The sequence below is a fragment of the Staurois parvus genome, unplaced genomic scaffold (assembly GCF_062004578.1).
Source record: "Staurois parvus isolate SC_StPar_1 unplaced genomic scaffold, SC_StPar_1.0 ptg000584l, whole genome shotgun sequence".
Taxonomy (NCBI): Eukaryota; Metazoa; Chordata; class Amphibia; order Anura; family Ranidae; genus Staurois; species Staurois parvus.
In genome coordinates, this window is record NW_028318380.1 from 507,297 (window position 1) to 533,878 (window position 26,582).

Consider the following 26,582-nt stretch of genomic DNA (forward strand, 5'->3'; position numbering starts at 1 on the left):
TTAGGATTAGAGCGCATGGCTGGACAGAATTATTTAAAAAATGCAATGCGTGCGCATTTACCTGCAAGTTTTGTCTCTTTAACCCCTTCCCTCCCAGCCCTGGCGGCGGACTTAGTCACATGACCAGTTTGGATAAAAAAACAAATTATTTAAAAAAAATTAGGAACTCATAGGGGTGCAATTGTATTTTTCTCTCTGAAGGGCAGACAGTATTTGGATCGCTCTTCAGAGAGCATTTGACAGGTTGTGAGCAGACATATTGCCGCTTCACTGCCTGCTTTAAAGTGATATTAAACCTTCGCTTTTTTGTTGTACTTCCATGTCCGTCCCTGCCGGCACTCCAGGCCCCTCCTCTTTGGTGGGTACTCCCATGTAAAGCCGCTTTCCATGGGGGCACCTGTGCGGGCTCGCTCCTGAGCCGCACCGTCCGCTTCCATTGACACAAAGCAAATGGGGTGCCCCCTGATCCTGAGTCACAGGATTTGATTGACAGCAGTGGGAGCCAATGGTATCTCCCGCTGCTATCAGTCTGCCCAATGAGGAGGGAGACAGTAGCTGGAATCACTGCTCTCGTGCACATCGTTGGATCGGATCGGGCTCATGTAAGGAATAGGGGGGCTGGAACCACTACTCTCACTGGATCGGATCGGGCTCAGGTAAGAAATAGGTGGGCTGGAACCACTACTCTCGCTGGATCGGATCGGGCTCACGTAAGAAATAGGGGGGCTGGAACCACTACTCTCACTGGATCGGATCGGGCTCAGGTAAGAAATAGGGGGGCTGGAACCACTACTCTCGCTGGATCGGATCGGGCTCAGGTAAGAAATAGGGGGGCTGGAACCACTACTCTCGCCGGATCGGGCTCATGTAAGAAATAGGGGGGCTGGAACCACTACTCTCACTGGATCGGATCGGGCTCAGGTAAGAAATAGGTGGGCTGGAACCACTACTCTCACTGGATCGGATCGGGCTCATGTAAGGAATAGGGGGGCTGGAACCACTACTCTCACTGGATCGGATCGGGCTCATGTAAGAAACAGGTGGGCTGGAACCACTACTCTCACTGGATCGGATCGGGCTCACGTAAGAAATAGGGGGGCTGGAACCACTACTCTCACTGGATCGGATCGGGCTCAGGTAAGAAATAGGGGGGCTGGAACCACTACTCTCACTGGATCGGATCGGGCTCATGTAAGGAATAGGGGGGCTGGAACCACTACTCTCGCTGGATCGGATCGGGCTCAGGTAAGAAATAGGGGGGCTGGAACCACTACTCTCACTGGATCGGACTCACGTAAGAAATAGGGGGGCTGGAACCACTACTCTCACTGGATCGGATCGGGCTCAGGTAAGAAATAGGGGGGCTGGAACCACTACTCTCGCTGGATCGGATCGGGCTCATGTAAGAAATAGGGGGGCTGAAACCACTACTCTCACTGGATCGGATCGGGCTCATGTAAGAAATAGGGGGGCTGGAACCACTACTCTCACTGGATCGGGCTCAGGTAAGAATTAGGGGGGCTGGAACCACTACTCTCACTGGATTGGATCGGGCTCATGTAAGAAATAGGGGGGCTGGAACCACTACTCTCGATGGATTGGATCGGGCTCAGGTAAGAAATAGGGGGGCTGGAACCACTACTCTTACTGGATTGGATCGGGCTCATGTAAGAAATAGGGGGGCTGGAACCACTACTCTCGCTGGATCGGGCTCATGTAAGAAATAGGGGGGCTGGAACCACTACTCTCACTGGATCGGATCGGGCTCAGGTAAGAAATAGGGGGGCTGGAACCACTACTCTCGCTGGATCGGATCGGGCTCATGTAAGAAATAGGGGGGCTGAAACCACTACTCTCACTGGATCGGATCGGGCTCATGTAAGAAATAGGGGGGCTGGAACCACTACTCTCACTGGATCGGGCTCAGGTAAGAATTAGGGGGGCTGGAACCACTACTCTCACTGGATTGGATCGGGCTCATGTAAGAAATAGGGGGGCTGGAACCACTACTCTCGATGGATTGGATCGGGCTCAGGTAAGAAATAGGGGGGCTGGAACCACTACTCTTACTGGATTGGATCGGGCTCATGTAAGAAATAGGGGGGCTGGAACCACTACTCTCGCTGGATCGGGCTCATGTAAGAAATAGGGGGGCTGGAACCACTACTCTCACTGGATTGGATCGGGCTCATGTAAGATATAGGGGGGCTGGAACCACTACTCTCGCTGGATTGGATCGGGCTCATGTAAGATATAGGGGGGCTGGAACCACTACTCTCGCTGGATCGGGCTCATGTAAGAAATAGGGGGGCTGGAACCACTACTCTCGCTGGATCGGGCTCAGGTAAGAAATAGGGGGGCTGGGGGGGGGAGCAGCAGCCCTGAAGGTTTTTCACCTTAATGCATAGAATGCATTAAGATGGAAACCCTTAAGGCTTTTGAACCGCTTTACCCCGCAGTAATGCGCTGCGACCACATGTGTTGCTCGCGGTGGCGGGGTGCTTGCAGAACGGTGCCATTCACTTGAATGGGTCTTGTTCGATGAGGGTATCATTTCTGCCAAGGTTGTGAAGCATCGCAGGCATTTTAGCAAAAATATTTGATTTGTGTTGGGGGGGGCGGCCCTGTTAGTAGCCCTGGATATGTGTAGAAGGACGCATAGGCCAACACGGAGGGGTGTTTAGAAGCAGTAAAATAATTAAACGCTCTTAAAAGTGGCGTTATCGCTGCTCAGTATGAATGTAACTATCACTCTCTGACCAGTCAGTGACAAGGATTCACAATGCCAGGACCATGGAAAGCCAGCGTGCCATAGGATGAGACCATGGCTACTGACCAAAAGATTCTCTGGTGAATGTCTCCATCTAGCGGTCACATTCACCCACTTCAGTGTATATGTAATATAGACCAATTAGAATCATGCTGGAACCCTGGTAAGCCGTCTTTGTGGAATGGATCCTTCTCAATGCGCTCCAATCAAAATATATTTCACTTTGTGCCGGAGTGTTCCTTTAGGATGTGACGTGGGGGGTGTTCAGCTCCGTGGTAGATGCGTTTTCAAGAGAGTTCACGCTAGTCAGGAACTAGATTTCAGGGCTTGGTCCACTTTTATTAAAAGGAAAGGCAAAAACAAACGTCCAACATAAGGTTTCCCATGCAGGGGTTCCTCTCCGGTAACATATATACAATCCAAATGAAAATACTAACCCACCTGGCTACTCTCCAGCAGAACTGCTGCTATAGATACTGGTCCTCCTGACCACCAGATCTTCCAGGCACACAACTTAGAGCTTCTCAGATGCACGCAGCTCCTCTGGCCATTACCTGGGACACGCGCAGCTCCTCTGGCCATTACCTCGGGGACACGCGCAGCTCCTCTGGCCATTACCTCGGGGACACGCAGCTCCTCTGGCCATTACCTCAGGGACACGCGCAGCTCCTCTGGCCATTACCTCAGGGACACGCGCAGCTCCTCTGGCCATTACCTCAGGGACGCGCGCAGCTCCTCTGGCCATTACCTCAGGGACACGCGCAGCTCCTCTGGCCATTACCTCAGGGACACACGCAGCTCCTCTGGCCATTACCTGGGACACACGCAGCTCCTCTGGCCATTACCTGGGACACACGCAGCTCCTCTGGCCATTACCTCCGACACACGCAGCTCCTCTGGCCATTACCTCGGGGACTCGCAGCTCCTCTGGCCATTACCTTGGGGACTCGCAGCTCCTCTGGCCATTACCTCGGGGACTCGCAGCTCCTCTGGCCATTACCTCGGGGACACGCAGCTCCTCTGGCCATTACCTCGGGGACACGCAGCTCCTCTGGCCATTACCTCGGGGACACGCAGCTCCTCTGGCCATTACCTCGGGGACACGCAGCTCCTCTGGCCATTATCTGGGACACACACAGCTCCTCTGGCCATTACCTCCGACACACGCAGCTCCTCTGACCATTACCTCCGACACACGCAGCTCCTCTGGCCATTACCTGGGACACACGCAGCTCCTCTGGCCATTGCCTCCGACACACGCAGCTCCTCTGGCCATTACCTCCGACACACGCAGCTCCTCTGGCCATTGCCTCCGACACACGCAGCTCCTCTGGCCATTGCCTCCGACACACGCAGCTCCTCTGGCCATTACCTGGGGGACACACAGCTCCTCTGGCCATTACCTGGGGGACACACAGCTCCTCTGGCCATTGCCTCGGACACACGCAGCTCCTCTGGCCATTACCTCGGACACACGCAGCTCCTCTGGCCATTACCTCAGACACACGCAGCTCCTCTGGCCATTACCTCGGACACACACACAGCTCCTCTGGCCATTACCTCGGACACACACACAGCTCCTCTGGCCATTACCTCGGACACACACACAGCTCCTCTGGCCATTACCTGGGACACACGCAGCTCCTCTGGCCATTACCTGGGACACACGCAGCTCCTCTGGCCATTACCTGGGACACACGCAGCTCCTCTGGCCATTACCTGGGACACACGCAGCTCCTCTGGCCATTACCTCCGACACACGCAGCTCCTCTGGCCATTACCTGGGACACACGCAGCTCCTCTGGCCATTACCTCCGACACACGCAGCTCCTCTGGCCATTACCTCCGACACACGCAGCTCCTCTGGCCATTACCTGGGACACACACAGCTCCTCTGGCCATTACCTGGGACACACACAGCTCCTCTGGCCATTACCTGGGACACACGCAGCTCCTCTGGCCACTAACTCGGACACACACACAGCTCCTCTGGCCATTACCTCCGACACACGCAGCTCCTCTGGCCATTACCTCCGACACACACGCAGCTCCTCTGGCCATTACCTGGGACACACACACAGCTCCTCTGGCCATTACCTCGGACACACACACAGCTCCTCTGGCCATTACCTCGGACACACACACAGCTCCTCTGGCCATTACCTCGGACACACACACAGCTCCTCTGGCCATTACCTCGGACACACGCAGCTCCTCTGGCCATTACCTCGGACACACGCAGCTCCTCTGGCCATTACCTCGGACACACGCAGCTCCTCTGGCCATTACCTCGGACACACGCAGCTCCTCTGGCCATTACCTCGGACACACGCAGCTCCTCTGGCCATTACCTCGGACACACGCAGCTCCTCTGGCCATTACCTCGGACACACGCAGCTCCTCTGGACATTAACTCTCTTACAGACATTCATACTCCGGCTACACCCTGCAGCCTCTCTGACTCCCATAGGAGGCCTTCTGTCTCTCTTGGGTGGAGCTGTGAGGTATTCCTAAACCTCCATTATAAGGGCTGGGTGCACCTGGGCCACACACCCTGCTGTTCCTCCACAAAGCCCGGACATTGGGTTGGAGATTCTGTCCCACACAAGGCACTATGGAATCTCCAAACTAGAGAGCCCCATCCATGACTTCCGAAACCTGGAGAAAGCTGCAAAATCAGTTTTCTCCATTTAGAACCTCTGCTCCCTAGTCCTGCACTCAGCAAAGGTGCAAACCCCGTTTCCTTTTGATGACCAATTTCACCGTGACAGTCTCCTCCTGTCACAGATAACCACCCCTGACCATTTTGCTCTCCGTGTTCTTCAGGCACCCTGGTGATGAAGGTAATAGCCACTGACGCCGATGACCCACAGACAGACAACGCGCACCTCAAGTACTCCATCATTCAGCAGGAGAGTCCCGAAATGTTCAGCATCCACCAGGATACCGGCGAGATCAGGACCGTTCAAGTGGGACTGGACCGAGAGGTAAAAAAAAAAAAAAAAAAAAAAATATATATATATTACAGTCGTGGCCAAAAATCTTCGCCCCCCATTTCTGTTGGATAACACACCACTTCGCTCAGAAAACTGCTGCAATTACAAATGTTTTGGCATTATCGTGTTTATTTCCTTTGTATTGGTGACACAAAAAAGCGGAGAAACAAAAAGCGGGATCCTCCTTTAGGCCCATCCAGGTCGGGGAAGCGATTATGTCGCTTTAGAGCGTTTCTAGCTGTAGGAACATCAGGTTGATGCACTTTGCTCCGTACTCTCTATGGAATATGTTGGGTTGATGCACTTTGCTCCGTACTCTCTATGGAATGCGTTGGGTTGATGCACATTGCTCCGTACTCTTTATGGAATATGTTGGGTTGATGCACTTTGCTCCGTACTCTCTATGGAATATGTTGGGTTGATGCACATTGATCCGTACTCTCTATGGAATATGTTGGGTTGATGCACATTGATCCGTACTCTTTATGGAATAGGGTGGGTTGATGCACATTGCTCCGTACTCTCTATGGAATATGTTGGGTTGATGCACTTTGCTCCGTACTCTCTATGGAATATGTTGGGTTGATGCACTTTGCTCCGTACTCTCTATGGAATACGTTGGGTTGATGCACATTGCTCCGTACTCTCTATGGAATATGTTGGGTTGATGCACTTTGCTCCGTACTCTCTATGGAATATGTTGGGTTGATGCACATTGCTCCGTACTCTCTATGGAATATGTTGGGTTGATGCACATTGCTCTGTACTCTTTATGGAATATGTTGGGTTGATGCACTTTGCTCCGTACTCTCTATGGAATATGTTGGGTTGATGCACATTGCTCCGTACTCTCTATGGAATATGTTGGGTTGATGCACATTGATCCGTACTCTCTATGGAATACGTTGGGTTGATGCACATTGCTCCGTACTCTCTATGGAATATGTTGGGTTGATGCACTTTGCTCCGTACTCTTTATGGAATATGGTGGGTTGATGCACATTGCCCCGTACTCTCTATGGAATATGTTGGGTTGATGCACATTGCTCCGTACTCTTTATGGAATATGTTGGGTTGATGCACATTGCTCCGTACTCTTTATGGAATATGTTGGGTTGATGCACATTGCTCCGTACTCTTTATGGAATATGTTGGGTTGATGCACATTGCTCCGTACTCTCTATGGAATATGTTGGGTTGATGCACTTTGCTTCGTACTCTCTATGGAATACGTTGGGTTGATGCACATTGCTCCGTACTCTTTATGGAATATGTTGGGTTGATGCACTTTGCTCCGTACTCTCTATGGAATATGTTGGGTTGATGCACATTGCTCCGTACTCTCTATGGAATATGTTGGGTTGATGCACTTTGCTCCCTACTCTCTATGGAATATGTTGGCTTGATGCACATTGCTCCGTACTCTCTATGGAATATGTTGGCGCTATAGAAGTGAATTCCTCTCTTTGTCTCTCCAGTCGGTGGGGTCATACAACCTTACTGTCCAAGTGGCCGATATGATGGGGGAAGGGCTCGCCAACACCGCCAGAGTCGTCATTTCTATAGGAGACCTCAACGACAACGCTCCGGAGTTCACGCATAGTGAGGTAAGGTGGGCGGCTCCTCGGGCTCATCACATATGGGTCCGGGGAGAGCGGATATAGTGAATGCGGGGTCCGGGGAGAGCGGATACAGTGAATGCGGGGTCCGGGGAGAGCGGATATAGTGAATGCGGGGTCCGGGGAGAGCGGATATAGTGAATGCGGGGTCCGGGGAGAGCGGATATAGGGAATGCGGGGTCCGGGGAGAGCGGATATAGTGAATGCGGGGTCCGGGGAGAGCGGATATAGTGAATGCGGGGTCCGGGGAGAGCGGATATAGTGAATGCGGGGTCCGGGGAGAGCGGATATAGTGAATGCGGGGTCCGGGGAGAGCGGATATAGGGAATGCGGGGTCCGGGGAGAGCGGATATAGGGAATGCGGGGTCCGGGGAGAGCGGATACGGTGAACGCGGGGTCCGGGGAGAGCGGATACGGTGAACGCGGGGTCCGGGGAGAGCGGATACGGTGAACGCGGTGTTCGAGGAGAGAGGATACGGTGAACGCGGGGTCCGGGGAGAGCGGATATAGTGAATGGCCGGGGAGAGCGGATACGGTGAATGTGGAGTCCGGGGAGAGCGGATACGGTGAATGCGGGGTCCTGGGAGAGCGGATACGGTGAATGCGGGGTCCGGGGAGAGCGGATAAAGTGAATGCTAGGTCCGGGGTTTATTAACACTTTAAAGTGCAGCAGGCCTGCCTTTCCTGGAGGTTGCCATTCATGATCTCTGCTTTAGAAAATGCTACGTGCTTGGCTGTCATGCTGATCCAGTGGCTTCAGTAGTTTGTAAGGCACTGACTGGAGCAGGGGGTGCAAATCAAGACTTCCCAGTCTGTATACTTCTTCCTGGTCAGTATAGACGGTCATGGCCGAGACATATGTACAGCAGGGAAGTCTCTGTATATTGGCAGTTTTCTTGTCTCTCCATTCCTTTGGATCTCCTTTGTTCTTGCAGTTTCTCCTGGAGGTTCCGGAACAGACCAGCGGTGTGGATATCGGCAGAGTGAGCGTAACAGACCGAGACCTCCGCGGCTCCCCCAACTGGCTGGTGCAGTACTCAATCACTGCCGGGGACCCCCAGGGTGCCTTCTCGATTCTTACAGACCCCCAGACCAACGAGGGGATCCTGTCTGTGGTCAAGGTAATGGCAGTTTCCAAACTGACACTGGGCCGTAAATGGGGGTCAGTTTCCGTTGTCACTATGGGGGGGGGGTTATGTACTAAAACTGGAGGGTGCGAAATCTGGAGCAGCTCTGCCTAGAAGCCAATCAGCTTCCAGGTTTTATTGCCAAAGCGTAAATCCCCGGTCACACTGGGTGCGACTTGGCATGCGATTTGCATGCCATGCGACTTGCAAATCACATGCCAAGTCGCACCCTATTGTCTGCAATAACAGCGGTCCTATCGGTGGACTTGGCCGGCGCCACGCCCATTTCTAAATAGTACATGCGCTACTTTTGTTGCGAATTGCATAGACCTCTGTGTCAGCCCCCAGGGAAGTTGCATGGTCATTTAGACTATGCGATTTTCCTGCAGTTCCTGCACCCACAAACGCGCTGGATTTTTACATGTGTGGGGTTGCCATTCAGCATGACCCCCCCCCCCCCTTTACACAGATTCAAAATGTTATACCCGTACAGACATCCTCTTCACACGTAACATCCATGGAGACATGTAGAGGCGGCTGAATTCTGGACTCCACGAGCAATCTAAAATTTAATGCAGTACTTAAAAATAAACAGTAGAGGGCGCCACTTTGCTGCGTCTATACAGGTTGTGGTTTCATTATGCAGCATAAAAATGACATTATTAAAGGCTAACTCCGCCCAAAAAAACTAATAAATGCAGATATTGTTGCAGGAAAAATATTGACATTTTAATATTTTTTTTGCATAGGCACCTGCAAAGCATTGTACATGTGGTCATTGGATCGGGGGTGCAATGCCAGGCTCCTGCAGGGTCATGTCTGCGTTGAGGTCGGGGCTTTCAGTTGGAGAGCTGGAGGAAGTGCCAACGAGCTGCAGTGCCCCGCCCAGCCATGGTGATTTCAAAAGTGACAGCTGCTGCAGGGGGGGAGGGGGTTGGTTTGCGTTTAGGGGGTGGGGCGGTCCGCTCAGAGCCACTGACACTACCTCCTGTAAAGTGAAACCTAGGGCAGTGGTCTCCAAACTGTGGCCGGGGGCCGGATGTGACCCTTTGCTTGCCTTTATCTGGTCCTGGGGACACGTTTCCTCCCACTAATACAAGACACTATTCCTCCCACTGACACCAATGATGGGGCACTATTCCTCCCACTGACACCAATGATGGGGCACTATTCCTCCCACTGACACCAGTGATGGGGCACTATTCCTCCCACTGACACCAATGATGGGGCACTATTCCTCCCACTGACACCAATGATGGGGCACTATTCCTCCCACTGACACCAGTGATGGGGCACTATTCCTCCCACTGACACCAGTGATGGGGCACTATTCCTCCCACTGACACCAATGATGGGGCACTATTCCTCCCACTGACACCAATGATGGGGCACTATTCCTCCCACTGACACCAAAGATGGGGCACTGTTCCTCCCACTGACACCAATGATGGGGCACTGTTCCTCCCACTGACACCAATGATGGGGCACTGTTCCTCCCACTGACACCAATGATGGGGCACTCTTCCTCCCACTGATAAAAATGATGGGGCACTATTCCTCCCACTGACACCACTGATGGGGCACTATTCCTCCCACTGACACCAATGATGGGGCACTATTCCTCCCACTGATACCAAAAATAGGACACTATTCCTTCCATTGACAGCAATCCTGGTGCACTATTCCTGCTACCGACACCAATGATGGGGCACTATTCCTGCCACCGACACCAATGATGGGGCACTATTTCCCCCCAGTGACACCAACAATAGGACACTATTCCTCAAACTGACACCAACGATGGGGCACTATTCCTCTCACTTTCACCAATGAAGGGGCACTATTTCCTCCCAGTGACACCAACGATGGGGCACTATTTCCTCCCAGTGACACCAACGATGGGGCACTATTTCCTCCCAGTGACACCAACGATGGGGCACTATTCCTCCCAATGACACTACTGAGCACTATTCCTCCCTTTAATACCAAAGATGCGTTGTTTACTCCCACTGGTGCTAGGAAAATTTCTACTCCCAATGGCCACATTCCGGCCCCCCCTAAAAGTCTGATGGACAGTAAAGTGGCCCTATGTTTAGAAAGTTTGGAGACCCCAGACCTAGGACATATTGACGTCAGCGCCATTCTCTGCTTCCTTGTACTGGGAGTGCAATGCCCGGAGACGTGAGTGGAATGGCACTAGATGTCATCCAACCTAGAAGAGGACCCGTGGTGGGCACTGAGCGGTGAGTCTGTGGGGTACAGCCCTGGATAGGGGGTGAGTATTGCAGCAGGAGCTCCATGTTCTCCAGATGTTCTCACATTGCATTCTAATATATTGCAGCTCAGTAACGTTCTTCTCTCTTGTGTTCTCCAGCCTCTAGATCACGAGGTGACAGCCATGTATAACCTGACCCTGTCCGTCCAGAACGACAAGCCGCTCCTCCCTTCGGTTCCCCGCACTCCCCGCTCGAATGCGCGAGTCACTGTGATAGTGAAGAATTTAAATGAGCCCCCCGTCTTCCTGGAAAATCCCATGGTGGCAAGAGTGAAAGAGGGGAGCCCCCCGGGGAGTGACGTCGCGGTGTACATGGCGATAGATCCAGACAGCGGTCTGGCCCAGGACATCCGGTGAGACATTGTCCCGTATGCTGTGATGTTAGCTCTATAACTTCATTGTTTAAACTCACCGGCCACTTTATGAGGTCCACCTTGCTAGTCCCGGGTTGGACCCCCTTTTGCCTTCATTCTTTGTGGCATAGATCCAACAAGGTGCTGGAAACGTTCCTCAGAGATTTTGCTCCATATTGATATGATAGTATCACGCAGTTGCTGCAGATTTGTTGGCTGCACATCCATGATGGGAATCTCCCGTTCCTCCACATCCCAAAGGGGCTCTATTGGATGGAGATCTGGTGACTGTGGAGGCCATTGGAGTCCAGTGACCTCATTGTCATGTTTAAGAAACCAGTTGGAGATGATTTGAGCTTTGTGACATGGAGCATCATCCTGCTGGAAGGAGCCATCAGAAGATGGGGACACTGGAGTCATAGAGGGGTGGACATGGTCAGCAACAATACTCAGGTAGGCCGTGGGGATAAAACGATGCTCAATTGGTACTAAGGGGCCCAAAGTGTGCCAAGAAAATCTCCCCCATACCCTTACACCACCACCACCAGCCTGAACCGTGGATACAAGGCAGGATGGATCCACCACACCATGACACCACCACCACCAGCCTGAACCGTGGATACAAGGCAGGATGGATCCACCACATCATGACACCACCACCACCAGCCTGAACCGTGGATACAAGGCAGGATGGATCCCCCACACCATCACCACCAGCCTGAACCGTTGATACAAGGCAGGATGGTTCCACCACACCATGACACCACCACCAAAAGCCTGAACCGTTGATACAAGGCAGGATGGATCCACCACACAATGACACCACCAGCCTGAACCGTTGATACAAGGCAGGATGGATCCACCACACCATGACACCACCACCACCAGCCTGAACCGTTGATACAAGGCAGGATGGATCCACCACACCATGACACCACCAGCCTGAACCGTTGATACAAGGCAGGATGGATCCATGTTTTCATGTTGTTTACCCCAAATTCTGACCCTACCATCTGAATGTTTCAGCTGAAATCCAGACTCCTCAGACAAGGCAACGTTTTCCAATTCTCTGTTGTCCCATTTTGATGATCCTGTGCGAATTTTAGCCTCCATTTCCCGTTCTGACAGGAGTGGCACCCGGTGTGGTCTTCTGCTGCTGTAGCCCATCTGCTTTAAGGTTGGACGTGTTGTGCATTCAGTGATGGTATTCTGCATACCTTGGGTGTAATGAGGGGTTATTGGAGTTACTGTTGCCTTTCTATCATCTCCAACCAGTCTGCCCATTCTCCTCTGACCTCTGACACCAACAAGGCATTTTTCTCCACACAACTGCCCCTCAATGGATATTTTCTTCTTTTCAGACCATTCTCTGTAAACCCTAGAGATGGTTGTGCAGGAAAATCCCAGGAGATCAGCGTTTTTGAAGCTCTCTATCTCATAGCACCGATAGGCAGCCAAAGGGCCACCTGAAGGAGCATGCATTGCTGGCTGACAACACGGCTAAAGGCTGAAGGTTCTGCATTCTGTGTATGAAGGTAAAAAACTTTCTGTGTACTGCAGCTCCCCCCTCAATACTTACCTGAGCCTCATCATGATCCAGGGATGTGCACAAGAGCCTCAGCTCTCCGGGGACTCTTCCTCCTCATTGGCTGAACCTATGGCTCCCACTGCTGTCAATCACAGCCAGTGAGCCAATAAGGAGGGTGGGGCCAAGCCAAGGCTCTGTATGAATGGACACACAGCGCAGTGGTTTGGGAGGGTGCTTGCTTGGGTGGGATCGTGAAGAATTTAAATGAGCCCTCACTGGAAGGAGGTCCTGATTCCTCTATATAGATCTGTATATCACTAGAGGGGTCACCGGCAGGAGGAAGGAGGTCCTGATTCCTCTATATAGATCCTTATATCACTAGAGGGGTCACCGGCAGGAGGAAGGAGGTCCTGATTCCTCTATATAGATCCTATCACTAGAGGGGTCACCGGCAGGAGGAAGGAGGTCCTGATTCCTCTATATAGATCTTTATATCACTAGAGGGGTCACCGGCAGGAGGAAGGAGGTCCTGATTCCTCTATATAGATCTTTATATCACTAGAGGGGTCACCGGCAGGAGGAAGGAGGTCCTGATTCCTCTATATAGATCCTATCACTAGAGGGGTCACCGGCAGGAGGAAGGAGGTCCTGATTCCTCTATATAGATCTATCTATCACTAGAGGGGTCACCGGCAGGAGGAAGGAGGTCCTGATTCCTCTATATAGATCTTTATATCACTAGAGGGGTCACCGGCAGGAGGAAGGAGGTCCTGATTCCTCTATATAGATCTTTATATCACTAGAGGGGTCACCGGCAGGAGGAAGGAGGTCCTGATTCCTCTATATAGATCCTATCACTAGAGGGGTCACCGGCAGGAGGAAGGAGGTCCTGATTCCTCTATATAGATCCTATCACTAGAGGGGTCCCCGGTAGGAGGAAGGAGGTCCTGATTCCTCTATATAGATCTTTATATCACTAGAGGGGTCACCGGCAGGAGGAAGGAGGTCCTGATTCCTCTATATAGATCCTATCACTAGAGGGGTCACTGGCAGGAGGAAGGAGGTCCTGATTCCTCTATATAGATCCTATCACTAGAGGGGTCCCCGGCAGGAGGAAGGAGGTCCCGATTCCTCTATATAGATCTTTATATCACTAGAGGGGTCACCGGCAGGAGGAAGGAGGTCCTGATTCCTCTATATAGATCTTTATATCACTAGAGGGGTCACCGGCAGGAGGAAGGAGGTCCCGATTCCTCTATATAGATCTTTATATCACTAGAGGGGTCACCGGCAGGAGGAAGGAGGTCCTGATTCCTCTATATAGATCTTTATATCACTAGAGGGGTCACCGGCAGGAGGAAGGAGGTCCTGATTCCTCTATATAGATTCTATCACCAGAGGGGTCACCGGCAGGAGGAAGGAGGTCCTGATTCCTCTATATAGATCCTATCACTAGAGGGGTCCCCGGCAGGAGGAAGGAGGTCCCGATTCCTCTATATAGATCTTTATATCACTAGAGGGGTCACCGGCAGGAGGAAGGAGGTCCTGATTCCTCTATATAGATCTTTATATCACTAGAGGGGTCACCGGCAGGAGGAAGGAGGTCCCGATTCCTCTATATAGATCCTATCACTAGAGGGGTCCCTGGCAGGAGGAAGGAGGTCCTGATTCCTCTATATAGATCTTTATATCACTAGAGGGGTCACCGGCAGGAGGAAGGAGGTCCTGATTCCTCTATATAGATCCTATCACTAGAGGGGTCACCGGCAGGAGGAAGGAGGTCCCAATTCCTCTATATAGATCCTATCACTAGAGGGGTCACCGGCAGGAGGAAGGAGGTCCTGATTCCTCTATATAGATCCTATCACTAGAGGGGTCCCCGGCAGGAGGAAGGAGGTCCCGATTCCTCTATATAGATCTTTATATCACTAGAGGGGTCACCGGCAGGAGGAAGGAGGTCCTGATTCCTCTATATAGATCCTATCACTAGAGGGGTCACCGGCAGGAGGAAGGAGGTCCTGATTCCTCTATATAGATCTTTATATCACTAGAGGGGTCAATGACAGGAGGAAGGAGGTCCCGATTCCTCTATATAGATCCTATCACTAGAGGGGTCACCGGCAGGAGGAAGGAGGTCCTGATTCCTCTATATAGATCTTTATATCACTAGAGGGGTCACCGGCAGGAGGAAGGAGGTCCCAATTCCTCTACATAGATCCTATCACTAGAGGGGTCACTGGCAGGAGGAAGGAGGTCCTGATTCCTCTATATAGATCCTATCACTAGAGGGGTCACCGGCAGGAGGAAGGAGGTCCCGATTCCTCTATATAGATCTTTATATCACTAGAGGGGTCACCGGCAGGAGGAAGGAGGTCCCGATTCCTCTATATAGATCCTATCACTAGAGGGGTCCCCGGCAGGAGGAAGGAGGTCCCGATTCCTCTATATAGATCTTTATATCACTAGAGGGGTCACCGGCAGGAGGAAGGAGGTCCTGATTCCTCTATATAGATCCTATCACTAGAGGGGTCCCCGGCAGGAGGAAGGAGGTCCTGATTCCTCTATATAGATCTTTATATCACTAGAGGGGTCACCGGCAGGAGGAAGGAGGTCCTGATTCCTCTATATAGATCCTATCACTAGAGGGGTCACCGGCAGGAGGAAGGAGGTCCCGATTCCTCTATATAGATCCTATCACTAGAGGGGTCACCGGCAGGAGGAAGGAGGTCCTGATTCCTCTATATAGATCCTATCACTAGAGGGGTCACCGGCAGGAGGAAGGAGGTCCCGATTCCTCTATATAGATCTTTATATCACTAGAGGGGTCATTTTTTATGTGATTCTGTTGCTCAGTCTTTTTTTGGGGAGGAGTCTATCAGCACGGCACATCCTGACTCGGCAATATTTGCCCGCTCTTCCAAATCTGTCAGATTGCGTGTCATCTCCTGCGCACAGCCCTCTTCAGATCCCCCCACAGATTTTCCATCGGGTTCAGGCCTGGGCTCTGGCTGGGCCATTCCAAAACTTTCCTCTTCTTCTGGTGGAGCCATTCCTTTGTGGATTTGGATGGATGCTTTGGGTCGTTGCCATGGTGGAAGATGAAGTTCCTCTTCATGCAGCTTTCTAGCAGAAGTCTGAAGGTTTTGTGCCGATATTGACCGGTATTTGGAACTGTTCATAATTCCCTCTACCTTGACTAAGGCCCCAGTTCCAGTGGAAGAAAAACAGCCCCAAAGCATGATGCTGCCACCACCATGCTTCACGGTGGGTATGGTGTTCTTTTGGTGATGTGTAATGTTGTTTTTGCGCCAAACATGTCTTTTGGAATTATGGCCAAAAAGTCCAACCTTGGTTCCATCAGACCAGAACACATTTTCCCACATGATTTTGGAAGACTTCAGATGGGTTTTTGCCGAATGTAGCTGGGCTTGGATGTTTTTCTTTGTAAGGGAAGACTTCCATCTTGCCACTCTACCCCATAGACCAGACATATGAAGAATACGGGAGATTGGTGCCACATGGACCACACAGCCAGGACTTGCCAGATATTCCTGCAGCTCATTTCATGTTGCTGTAGGCCTCTTGGCCGCCTCCCAGACAGTTTTCTTCTCGTCTTTTCATCCATTTTGGAGGGACGTCCAGTTCTTGGTGATGTCACTGTTTGGTGATGTCACTGTTGGTGATGTCCCTGTTGGTGATGTCACTGTTGGTGGTGTCACTGTTGGTGGTGTCACTGTTGGTGATGTCACTGTTGAACCATATTCTCTCCACTTGATGATGACTGTCTTCACCGTGTTCCATGGGATATCTAATGCCTTGGAAATTCTTTTGTACTCTTCTCCTGACTGATACCTTTTAACTATGAGATCCCTCTGATGCACGGGTGTCAAACTGGTGGCCCTCCAGCTGTTGCCAAACTACAAGTCCCATGAGGCATTGCAAGATGGACAGTTACAAGTATGACCCCCAAACGCAGAGGTATGATGGGACTTGTAGTTTCACAACAGCTGGAGGGCCGCCAGTTTGACACCCCTGCTGTAATGCTTTGGAAGCTCTCTGCGGACCATGGCTTTTGCTGTAGGATGCGACTAAGAAAATGTCAGGAAAGATCTACTAGAACGGCTGCACTTTATTTGGGGTTAAGCAGAGGCACTCTAAATGATGGCGGGTGTGTACTGACTCCTATGTAATACGATTGCGAATGTGATTGCTTCATTCTGCACACAGCTACATCCCCAGTTATAAGAGGGTGTGCACACTTATGCAACCACATTCTTTTAGTTTTTTATGTTTACTCCCCCCCTAAAAGATTTCAGTTTGTTTTTCACTTGAGTTGTACAGTTTATAGGTCACATTAAAGGTGAAAAAGTTCTGAAATAATTGATCTTTGTCTAATTTTTTTACATCGCAGAAACCTGACATTTTAACGGGGGGTGTGAAGACTTTTTACATCCACTGTACTTATACTAGGATGATATGCGTAGTTTGTTCTGTTGTTACATTTTCACGGTTGGTTTTCATGTGAGACAAATTCCCGGAACTTGTAAATGTCTGATGTTACAAAGGTGCCTCTGTGTCCATTAATAACTCACCGCGTTCTCCTTCTCCAGTTACTCTTTGGTCTCTGACCCGGCAAATTGGCTGCTTTTGGATTCACAGACTGGAAAGATATGGACCACCTACACCATGGACCCGAAGTCCCCGTTCCTGCAGGGAGGGTGGTACACGGCACTGATCAGAGCCACCGACAATGGTGAGAACTCCAAGCCTGTCCCCGCTGAATAGCTTTCCTATTTCACATCAGAAACACCTAAAGAGACCCTGTCACCACATTGAAAGATTCCAGGTAGCAGATCAAATGTTTGGAATGTTTACTTTTATTTCTTTTCCATAAAATACGTTTTTATTGACCTTCAAAGTGTCTCTAAACTTCAAAGCAAATTTGACTACTTTAGGAAGAGTCAGTTCCCTAGCTCCGCCCCCTCCCTCCTTGCACATCGTAGCCCTTTTCTTGGGAGTGTCTAATTACTTTCTGTGCTGACCCAGCTCCTCTCACTTTTCTGCATACCAGCAAAAGGGAATACAGTAGTGTCAGTTGAATACCAGCTCTGGGTCTGCTGCGGCCCCTGTTAGCGCATCCAAGATGGCGGCACCCAGTGTCCATCTCAGGGCTTTTGGGTGTCTACCCAAGGTTGGGACTGGGAATAGCATTGTCACCCTAGGACAGCAAGCTCCAAACTGGGGGACTATTCCTTCCACTGACGACAGGGCACTGTTCCTCCCACTGACACCAATGATGGGGCACTATTCCTCCCACTGACACCAATGATGGGGCACTATTCCTCCCACCGACACCAATGATGGGGCACTATTCCTCCCACCGACACCAATGATGGGGCACTATTCCTCCCACTGACACCAATGATGGGGCACTATTCCTCCCACTGACACCAATAATGGGGCACTATTCCTCCCACTGACACCAATAATGGGGCGCTATTCCTTCCACTGACACCAATGATGGGGGACTATTCCTTCCACTGACACCAACGATGGGGCACTATTCCTTCCACTGACACCAATGATGGGGGACTATTCCTTCCACTGACACCAATGATGGGGCACTATTCCTCTATTCCTCCCACTGACACCAATGATGGGGCACTATTCCTCCCACTGACACCAATGATGGAGCACTATTCCTCCCACTGACACCTATGATGGGGCACTATTCCTCCCACTGACACCAATGATGGGGTACTATTCCTCCCACTGACACCAATGATGGGGCACTATTCCTCCCACTGACACCAATGATGGGGCGCTATTCCTTCCACTGACACCAATGATGGGGACTATTCCTTCCACTGACACCAACGATGGGGCACTATTCCTTCCACTGACACCAATGATGGGGCACTATTCCTTCCACTGACACCAACGGTGGGGCAGAATTCCTTCCATTGGCTCCAAGGGCAGGGAACTGTTTACTCCAACTGGATGCCAGGACATTTTCTAGTCCCACTAGCCCTAGTCCAGCCTTTCTATTGTCTGAAGGACAGTAAACTGGCCCTTTTGTTTAGAAGGTTTGGAGACCCCTGCCTTGGACGATCAGGACTACAGAGCACCTTTGCTTCTTGTCTTCTCTGTAACATAGGGGGAGGTGTTCTATAGTCCACATACAGCAGCGAGACTAGACTTCTGGCATGAACAGGATTTTTTTTCACATTCATTAAACAGATCTACCAAAATGCTTTCAGTGATCTATTTAACAGACCAGAATTGAGCCACTAATCGAAGTTCAATGTTGGGTTGTCAGATACTTTACGCCTCAACAAGGACGATTTTAAATCCACTTTGTTCTATGTCTTTCCCACAGCCCTTCCCCCGCTGAGTGGCACGGGGACGCTCTCGGTGGAGGTGGTGGAGCTGAATGACCACGCTCCGCTATTACAGCAGCTTTCCGTGGAGCTGTGCAGTGACCCGCGTCTGGGCCGGGGCGCCCTACTGAGTGCCACCGATGAAGATCTGCCACCCCAAGCCCACCCCTTCCACTTCCAGCTGGATGAGTCCTCCAGGGTGTGGACCCTCAACTGGAGCGTCAGCGACCTCAATGGTGAGAGAGACGGAAAACGACTCCAATACGGGTCACAATATGTACAAAGCAATGTGTGGGGTTTATCTGTTGAAAGCCGAAACATGGAGGAAGTAACTAAAGGCAAAACTGATTCTAGTGTTGGATGGAGGGGGAGGGGTGAGACCCCCTGTCGGGTTTTATTGCTGTCTGTGTCCCCATTACGGAGATTCCCCCTGTGTCCCCATTACGGAGATTCCCCCTCTGTGTCTCTGTTAGGGAGATTCCCCCTCTGTGTCTCTGTTAGGGAAATTCCCCCTGTGTGCCCCCGTTAGGGAGATTCCCCCTCTGTGTTCCCATTAGGGAGATTCCCCCTGTGTTCCCATTACGGAGATTCCCCCTCTGTGTCTCTGTTAGGGAGATTCCCCCTCTGTGTCTCTGTTAGGGAGATTCCCCCCTGTGTGCCCCCATTAGGGAGATTCCCCCTCTGTGTTCCCATTAGGGAGATTCCCCCTGTGTCCCCATTACGGAGATTCCCCCTCTGTGTCTCTGTTAGGGAGATTCCCCCCCTATGTGCCCCCGTTAGGGAGATTCCCCCTCTGTGTTCCCATTAGGGAGATTCCTCCTCTGTGTCCCCATTAGGGAGATTCCCCCCCTGTGTCCCCATTACAGAGATTCCCCCCCTGTGTCCCCGTTAGGTAGATTCCCCCTGTGTCCCCGTTAGGGAGATTTCCCCTCTGTGCCCCCATTGGGGAGATTCCCCCTGTGTGTCCCTGTTAGGGAGATTCCCCCTGTGTGTCCCTGTTAGGGAGATTCCCCCTGTGTGTCCCCATTAGGGAGATTCCCCCCCTGTGTCCCCATTAGGGAGATTCCCCCCCTGTGTCCCCATTAGGGAGATTCCCCCCCTGTGTCCCCATTAGGGAGATTCCCCCCCTGTGTCCCCATTACAGAGATTCCCCCCCTGTGTCCCCATTAGGGAGATTTCCCCTCTGTGTCCCTGTTAGGGAGATTCCCCCTCTGTGTCCCCGTTAGGGAGATTCCCCCTCTGTGTTCCCGTTAGGGAGATTCCCCCTCTGTGTGCCCGTTAGGGAGATTTCTCCTCTGTGCATTCCCCCTCTGTGCCCCCATTAGGGAGATTCCCCCTCTGTGCCTCCGTTAGGGAGATTCCCCCTCTGTGCCTCCGTTAGGGAGATTCCCCCTCTGTGCCTCCGTTAGGGAGATTTCTCCTCTGTGTCCATGTTAGAGAGATTTCTCCTCTGTGTCCATGTTAGGGAGATTCCCCTTCTGTGTCCATGTTAGGGAGATTCCCCCTCTGTGTCCCTTTTATGGACGTTTCCCCTGTGTGCCCCTGTTGGGGAGATTCCCCTTGTGTGTCGCCATTATGGAGATTCTCCCTGTGTGCCCCTGTTGTGGAGATTCTCCCTGTGTGTCCCCATTAGGGAGATTCCCCATCTATCTCCCTGTTAGGGAGATTCCCCCTCTGTGTGCTTTTCGCACTTCGTTTTGTGTTTTTGATGCGTTTTTACCGTGTTTGCTGTCTGTGTTCTCACTGGGAAGATTTCCCCTCACTTCCTGTATCGGTGACAACAGTGCTAGAAATGAGAGGGTTGTGGTGTCACCAGCACAGGAAGACATAAAGAACCACAAAAACATGATCGATGTTGTGGCCCTCATAAATGAGAAGATGAGGTTGGCCCTCCTGACAGATGGTCGCTCGTATTGATGATGCTGATCTCTCCTCTCCAGGTACCCACGCCATGCTGGAACTGCTGAGCGAGGTGGAGCCCGGCCTCTACCCGCTGCCCTTGTTGGTGTCGGACTCTGGAGATCCACCCTTGGCACAGCTACATGTGCTGAATGTGACCGCGTGCCAGTGTGACTCGGTGGGCATCTGTAGTGGCAGCGCAGCGACTCTCTTCAGCTCAGGAGCCGGCATCAGTCTAACGGCCCTCATCATCATCATGAGCAGCGTGGCCCTCTTACTGGGTGAGTGACACCTATGATCGGCCCAGGGGTCATGTCACCTCCGTGTGCTGACTGCCCAGGTCATGGAAGCCTCAGCTGGTCTGGTGGGATTGTTGATGCATCAAGTCCACCGCGGTGCTGAGCTCAGACTTGTCTGTCCTGAGCCATATTTCCATCGTCATTAAGGGTGGGGGGGATCGGAGTATGTTAGGGGGGTCAGGGAGTGGGGGCTGGGGATGTTTTATCAAAACCTAAGCTTGTCCTTCAGGCCCCTTCAACACGGAACGGACTCCAGGAGACCCCTGATTCCCGCTGAGCAGGCGGATGGCTGGTCCGTGTCCGCTAAAGCAGGGCTTGACAAATTACAGGCACCAGATCGCAATGGCGACTAGAACTTGCATCCTGGCACCAGGGTTCACACACACTGTCTGCCATAGATTTCTATGGGAAGTCGCGCCACATAGACTTCTAGGGGAAAACACCTCCCATAGACCTCTAGGGGAAGTGGCACCTCCCATAGACCTCTAGGGGAAGTCGCGCCTCCCACAGAGCTCTAGGGGAAGTGGCGCCCCCCATAGACCTCTAGGGGAAGTGGCGCCTCCCATAGACCTCTAGGGGAAGTGGTGCCTCCCATAGACCTCTAGGGGAAGTGGCGCCCCCCACAGACCTCTAGGGGAAGTGGCGCCCCCCATAGACCTCTAGGGGAAGTGGCGCCTCCCATAGACCTCTAGGGGAAGTGGCGCCTCCCATAGACCTCTAGGGGAAGTGGCGCCTCCCATAGACCTCTAGGGGAAGTGGCGCCTCCCATAGACCTCTAGGGGAAGTGGCGCCTCCCATAGACCTCTAGGGGAAGTGGCGCCTCCCATAGACCTCTAGGGGAAGTGGCGCCCCCCATAGACCTCTAGGGGAAGTGGCGCCTCCCGTAGACCTCTAGGGGAAGTCGCGCCTCCCGTAGACCTCTAGGGGAAGTCGCGCCCCCCATAGACCTCTAGGGGAAGTCGCGCCCCCCATAGACCTCTAGGGGAAGTCGCGCCCCCCATAGACCTCTAGGGGAAGTCGCGCCCCCCATAGACCTCTAGGGGAAGTGGCGCCTCCCATAGACCTCTAGGGGAAGTGGCGCCTCCCATAGACCTCTAGGGGAAGTGGCGCCTCCCATAGACCTCTAGGGGAAGTGGCGCCCCCCATAGACCTCTAGGGGAAGTGGCGCCCCCCATAGACCTCTAGGGGAAGTCGCGCCCCCCATAGACCTCTAGGGGAAGTCGCGCCCCCCATAGACCTCTAGGGGAAGTCGCGCCCCCCATAGACCTCTAGGGGAAGTCGCGCCCCCCATAGACTTCTATAGGGAGTCGTGCCCCATAGACTTCTAGGGGAAGTCGCGCCCCATAGACTTCTAGGGTCGCTCTAATAGTCATCTCAATAGCAGGGAGTGGTCCAGACCTAAATGGTCGTTGAAATTTATCCAAGGGTCCCAAACCTTCAGGAACTTGGAGTTGGGTGTCCATGAGAATGGACGTGAGCTTCCTGTGTACCGTAGTGCCAGGGAAGAGCTGTTTAACCTCAGCAACATGGAGGAACGGTTGGTGGCAAGCCTTAGCTATGGTCCGCTTGCTGCCAGGGAGACCAAGTCCACCCGTTTCCTCTGTGCTTTGGTCAAGGACAGGATGGACTCCTGCAGCAAGGCTTCCCAGGGGTTACGTGATGAGGTAACAGACAGAACCAATCCAATGAGAGAGCAGACCTGGGTCCAAAATCTGAAAACAGCAGATTTGGAGGAGGGTGCCAGGTTCCCTATAACCCCCGAAAACAAAAGAGAGAAGCAGAGGGAACACCGGGGTCATGTACCAGCGAGAGAGTACCTTGTAAGAACTTTCCTGGCAAGCTTGTCCTTTTAAAGTGTAAGTTCACCTTTTCACAGAAAATGACAACGTGAACCAACGCCCTACAACCCCAAACAACCCCCATCTCCGTCCCCACCGCACTTAGCTTCATGGGTGATCAGCTGTCACAGCCCATGCAGCCGGTGCAGCGGTCTGGGGATTTGATAGCCCGCTCTTCTACCCAATCTTCTTTCAGAGCAATTTTGATTGGCGTGTGACCACTTTGACCAATCAGAATCCGTCTTGGAAGCTCTGCAGAAAGAAGAGCGGGAATTTCAAACCCTCGGACCCCTGCACCCCCGGCTGTGTGTTTAACAGACCAGAAGCCAGCAAATTTAATGTTGGGGTGTACATACACTTTAACCCCTTGCCACCCGTGTAACACATATGTGTGGTGGCAAAGAGGGTGGGCTTTAATGCACACACGCCACACATATGTATATATATATTTTTGGTTTTGGTCCATTAAAGGACAGAACTAGAAATAGATTTATCCAATTATGGAGTGGGGCATGGTCTGCTCCAGGGCCGTGGAAAAGTGGGTACCACCAGTCCTCCTGTACGGGACCCAGGCCAACAGGGAGCCTAGGCAGATGGGTAAATTGGATGTGGGCAGGGAGGGTGATCGGCATGGCTGGGGGGGGGGACAATTACTGGAACCGATCCCCTGAATAGCTCTCTCTGCAGCAGCTGAAAGATGGCTTCTCCTTCTCTTCCTCTCACTGACTTTCAGCTGAAGCAGAGAGAACAATACAGGGGATCGGTCCCAGTAATTTCCCCTCCTGCTGCACCCATTACCCTCCCTGTGCACCATACATTTCCCCTACTTCCCAGGCCCCCCTGTGTGCCCCCCACCACCACAGTGCTGCCACCTTCCCACCAGCAACTGCAAGCACACAATAGGATCCCTCAGGATGGAAAGTGGGAAAGGGTCTGGTAAATATGTTACATTTACCAGCCCCTTCCTTTCCTGAATGAAAACAATGTCATCAGTACCGATCGCTAACTGTGTTCATTCATAACTATGTTTTTTGCTTTGTTTTCTTTATTGGGGTGGGGGGGTTCAGGTTGGCTGTATGGGGCCTCCATGGTTTCTAACAGCAGCCCTGGTCGGTCCCCCGTAGGATCCTCACTGTGCTTTCCACCCACCATCACCCTGACCGGCAAAGTTCAGCTTTTCAGCTAAGCTAGCAGTGTCACGATCTGAGCATTCCCTATAGATTCCAATGGAGTGTCCAGCAGAGAGTGAATGATCGTTCTGTGCTTTGCTGCTGATGGAGAACACTCAGCCTAGGTTGGTCAAGGAGCTGGACTTGGCTGGGCCCATACATGAAGACACGTATCTCCATGTTCTGTTCAAAGGTCCTAAACAGGGCCTTGCAGGGGGTTGAACCCTCCTCCCGCTTCACCTGGAAGAAAAAAGACATTTTGGGGAATAGAGATATCTGATGTTACAGATTTCCCAAAACTGGCGTTTGCTCACCTCTGATGTTCTCTTCCATGTATTGGCAGTGTTGATCCTGCTGCTTCTCATGTTTCGTTGCAACTCCAGAAATGCAGCCAACAAGGGTCTGCTGTCCGAATCTGAGGATGACGTGCGGGACAATGTGTTCAACTACAACGAACAGGGAGGAGGAGAAGAGGACCAGGTACGCTTCCACCAATCACCTACAGCCATTGTATACCCTTTACTGTAATAATAATATAGAGTACATTCAAACAGAACTCCAGCCCAAGTCTAACTATGCTGAACCCTACCCCCTTCTGCTACGTACCATCACGCCTACCCTGTGGAAAAAAGATGTGCACACTTACCTATTTTAGACTGCTTCAGTCTGGTCACATGATCCCCTGAGCAGAGGACTGTACTCAACAACAGTTGGGAATTCCAGGAGCAGTGACATCATCCATAGGCTCCCATGTCCCAGCTGTTGTTGGTGCTCCCTCCTCTCCCCTGCAGCTGCTGCTCACTGACACAGGGGATCAGGGGTATCCCTTGGGGGGCAATTAACAAAGCGTTGTGCAAGCACAAGCTTGCACCACTCTTCTAAACATAAAATATGGAATAGATGCCGTTGCTACACAACCAGGGGTGGACTGACCATTTGAAAACTTGGGCACTGCCCGAGGGCCCGGGGTCAGTAGGGGGCCCCATGAGATGCCCCTGGTACCTTTTTTCATAGGCTTTTTTGAGTTTGGGCAAGGACAAAGGGGCCCCATGATCCCCTATTGCCCGGGGGCCCCATGAGTTGTCAGTCCGCCCCTGTACACAACAAAGGGGCACAAGCCCCTTTGGTAATTAGGAGTGGTCAGTTCTCTGTTCTGCCATGTATGTGACGGGCAGCACAAAGAAAGGAGAGCTGGAGCTGCATACTCCGATCTCTTTGTTATCTCTGTCCCCCCACTCAGCTCAGAACGGGAGGGAGGAGGGGTGTTAACCCTGCAGGCTCTGCTTGTGTAGTGTAATCACTGCACGGGCAGAGAGAGTGATGTGAGCCCACATTGTGTACAGCAGGCCTCACCCAGCGGGAACCACCTGCGGCAGTTTTCTCTATGGACAAATGCTGCATTACTGCTGTAAATAGATGTGGTGCATGGCACTCCTGACAGTATAATGGCGGAGCAAGGAGTTTAGTTCATTCCCTGGATTATTTCTATGTAGGATTTATATTCATACAGCGGGTATAGAAAAGAATCCCCTCCCCTCCCCCTTTTTAAAATAATCACATTTTTTTTCTCTGCAGACTGAAATGAAGACAGACACAGTTTTTGTTTTATCCAGCTGTATTTACTCAGTGCGACTTATAACATCCAAGTGAAAGATAGAACACCAACATGTTAGAAAAAAACATTTCAAAAACAGAATCACTGAGTTGGAAAAAGGATCCCCCCCCCCTTGTGTCAGTATTTTGTTGAACCCCCTTTTGCTGTAATTACAGCCTTTAGTAGATTTGTCTCTACTGAGGCTGGCCATACACTATATAATTTTCTGTCCAATTTCTGCCCAATTTCCTTTAGATTTACCTTCAACTATGTAGTGCTAGGGCCGGCCGAATTGGATACAATTGAAAGTGTTGTTAGTTTTGACCTCATATTATATGGTTTTTGGTCAATCTAAACCAAAAAACCTCAAGAAAATGGTATAATGTATGGCCAGCCTAACTTTGCACATCTAGACTTTGCGATATTTTCCCGCTCTTCTCTGCAGAACGGCTCAAGTTCAGTTCCATTGGATGGGGACGGTTTGTGGACGGCAGTCTTCCAGTCATTCCACAGATTTTCAATGGGGTTGAAGTCTGGGCTCTGACTATGCCAGGGGTGGGCAATGTGCGGCTCCCCAGCTGTTGTGGAACTACATTTCCCATGAGGCATTGCAAAACTGACAGTTACAGCTATGACTTGCAGAGGCATGATGGAGCTTGTAGTTCTGCAACAGCTGGAGAGCCGCACATTGCCCACCCCTGGACTAGGCCATGCAAGGACATTCTCCTCCAACCA

At 51.7% G+C, this 26,582-nt stretch overlaps 1 protein-coding gene across 3 annotated transcripts in view; it reads left to right on the forward strand.

Annotated features, from left to right (window-relative positions):
* LOC149450071 (cadherin-15-like) overlaps positions 1 to 26,582 on the forward strand; it is an 81,477-nt gene that overhangs the window by 46,881 nt on the left and 8,014 nt on the right. For all 3 annotated transcript variants that reach the window (XM_089692392.1, XM_089692394.1, XM_089692393.1), the window contains exons 5-12: positions 5,597 to 5,757; positions 7,245 to 7,373; positions 8,321 to 8,506; positions 10,887 to 11,140; positions 17,279 to 17,421; positions 19,048 to 19,284; positions 20,989 to 21,228; positions 24,597 to 24,733. In XM_089692392.1, coding sequence (XP_089548518.1) covers positions 5,597 to 5,757; positions 7,245 to 7,373; positions 8,321 to 8,506; positions 10,887 to 11,140; positions 17,279 to 17,421; positions 19,048 to 19,284; positions 20,989 to 21,228; positions 24,597 to 24,733 — 1,487 coding nt within the window. The remainder of the gene's footprint in view (positions 1 to 5,596; positions 5,758 to 7,244; positions 7,374 to 8,320; positions 8,507 to 10,886; positions 11,141 to 17,278; positions 17,422 to 19,047; positions 19,285 to 20,988; positions 21,229 to 24,596; positions 24,734 to 26,582) is intronic.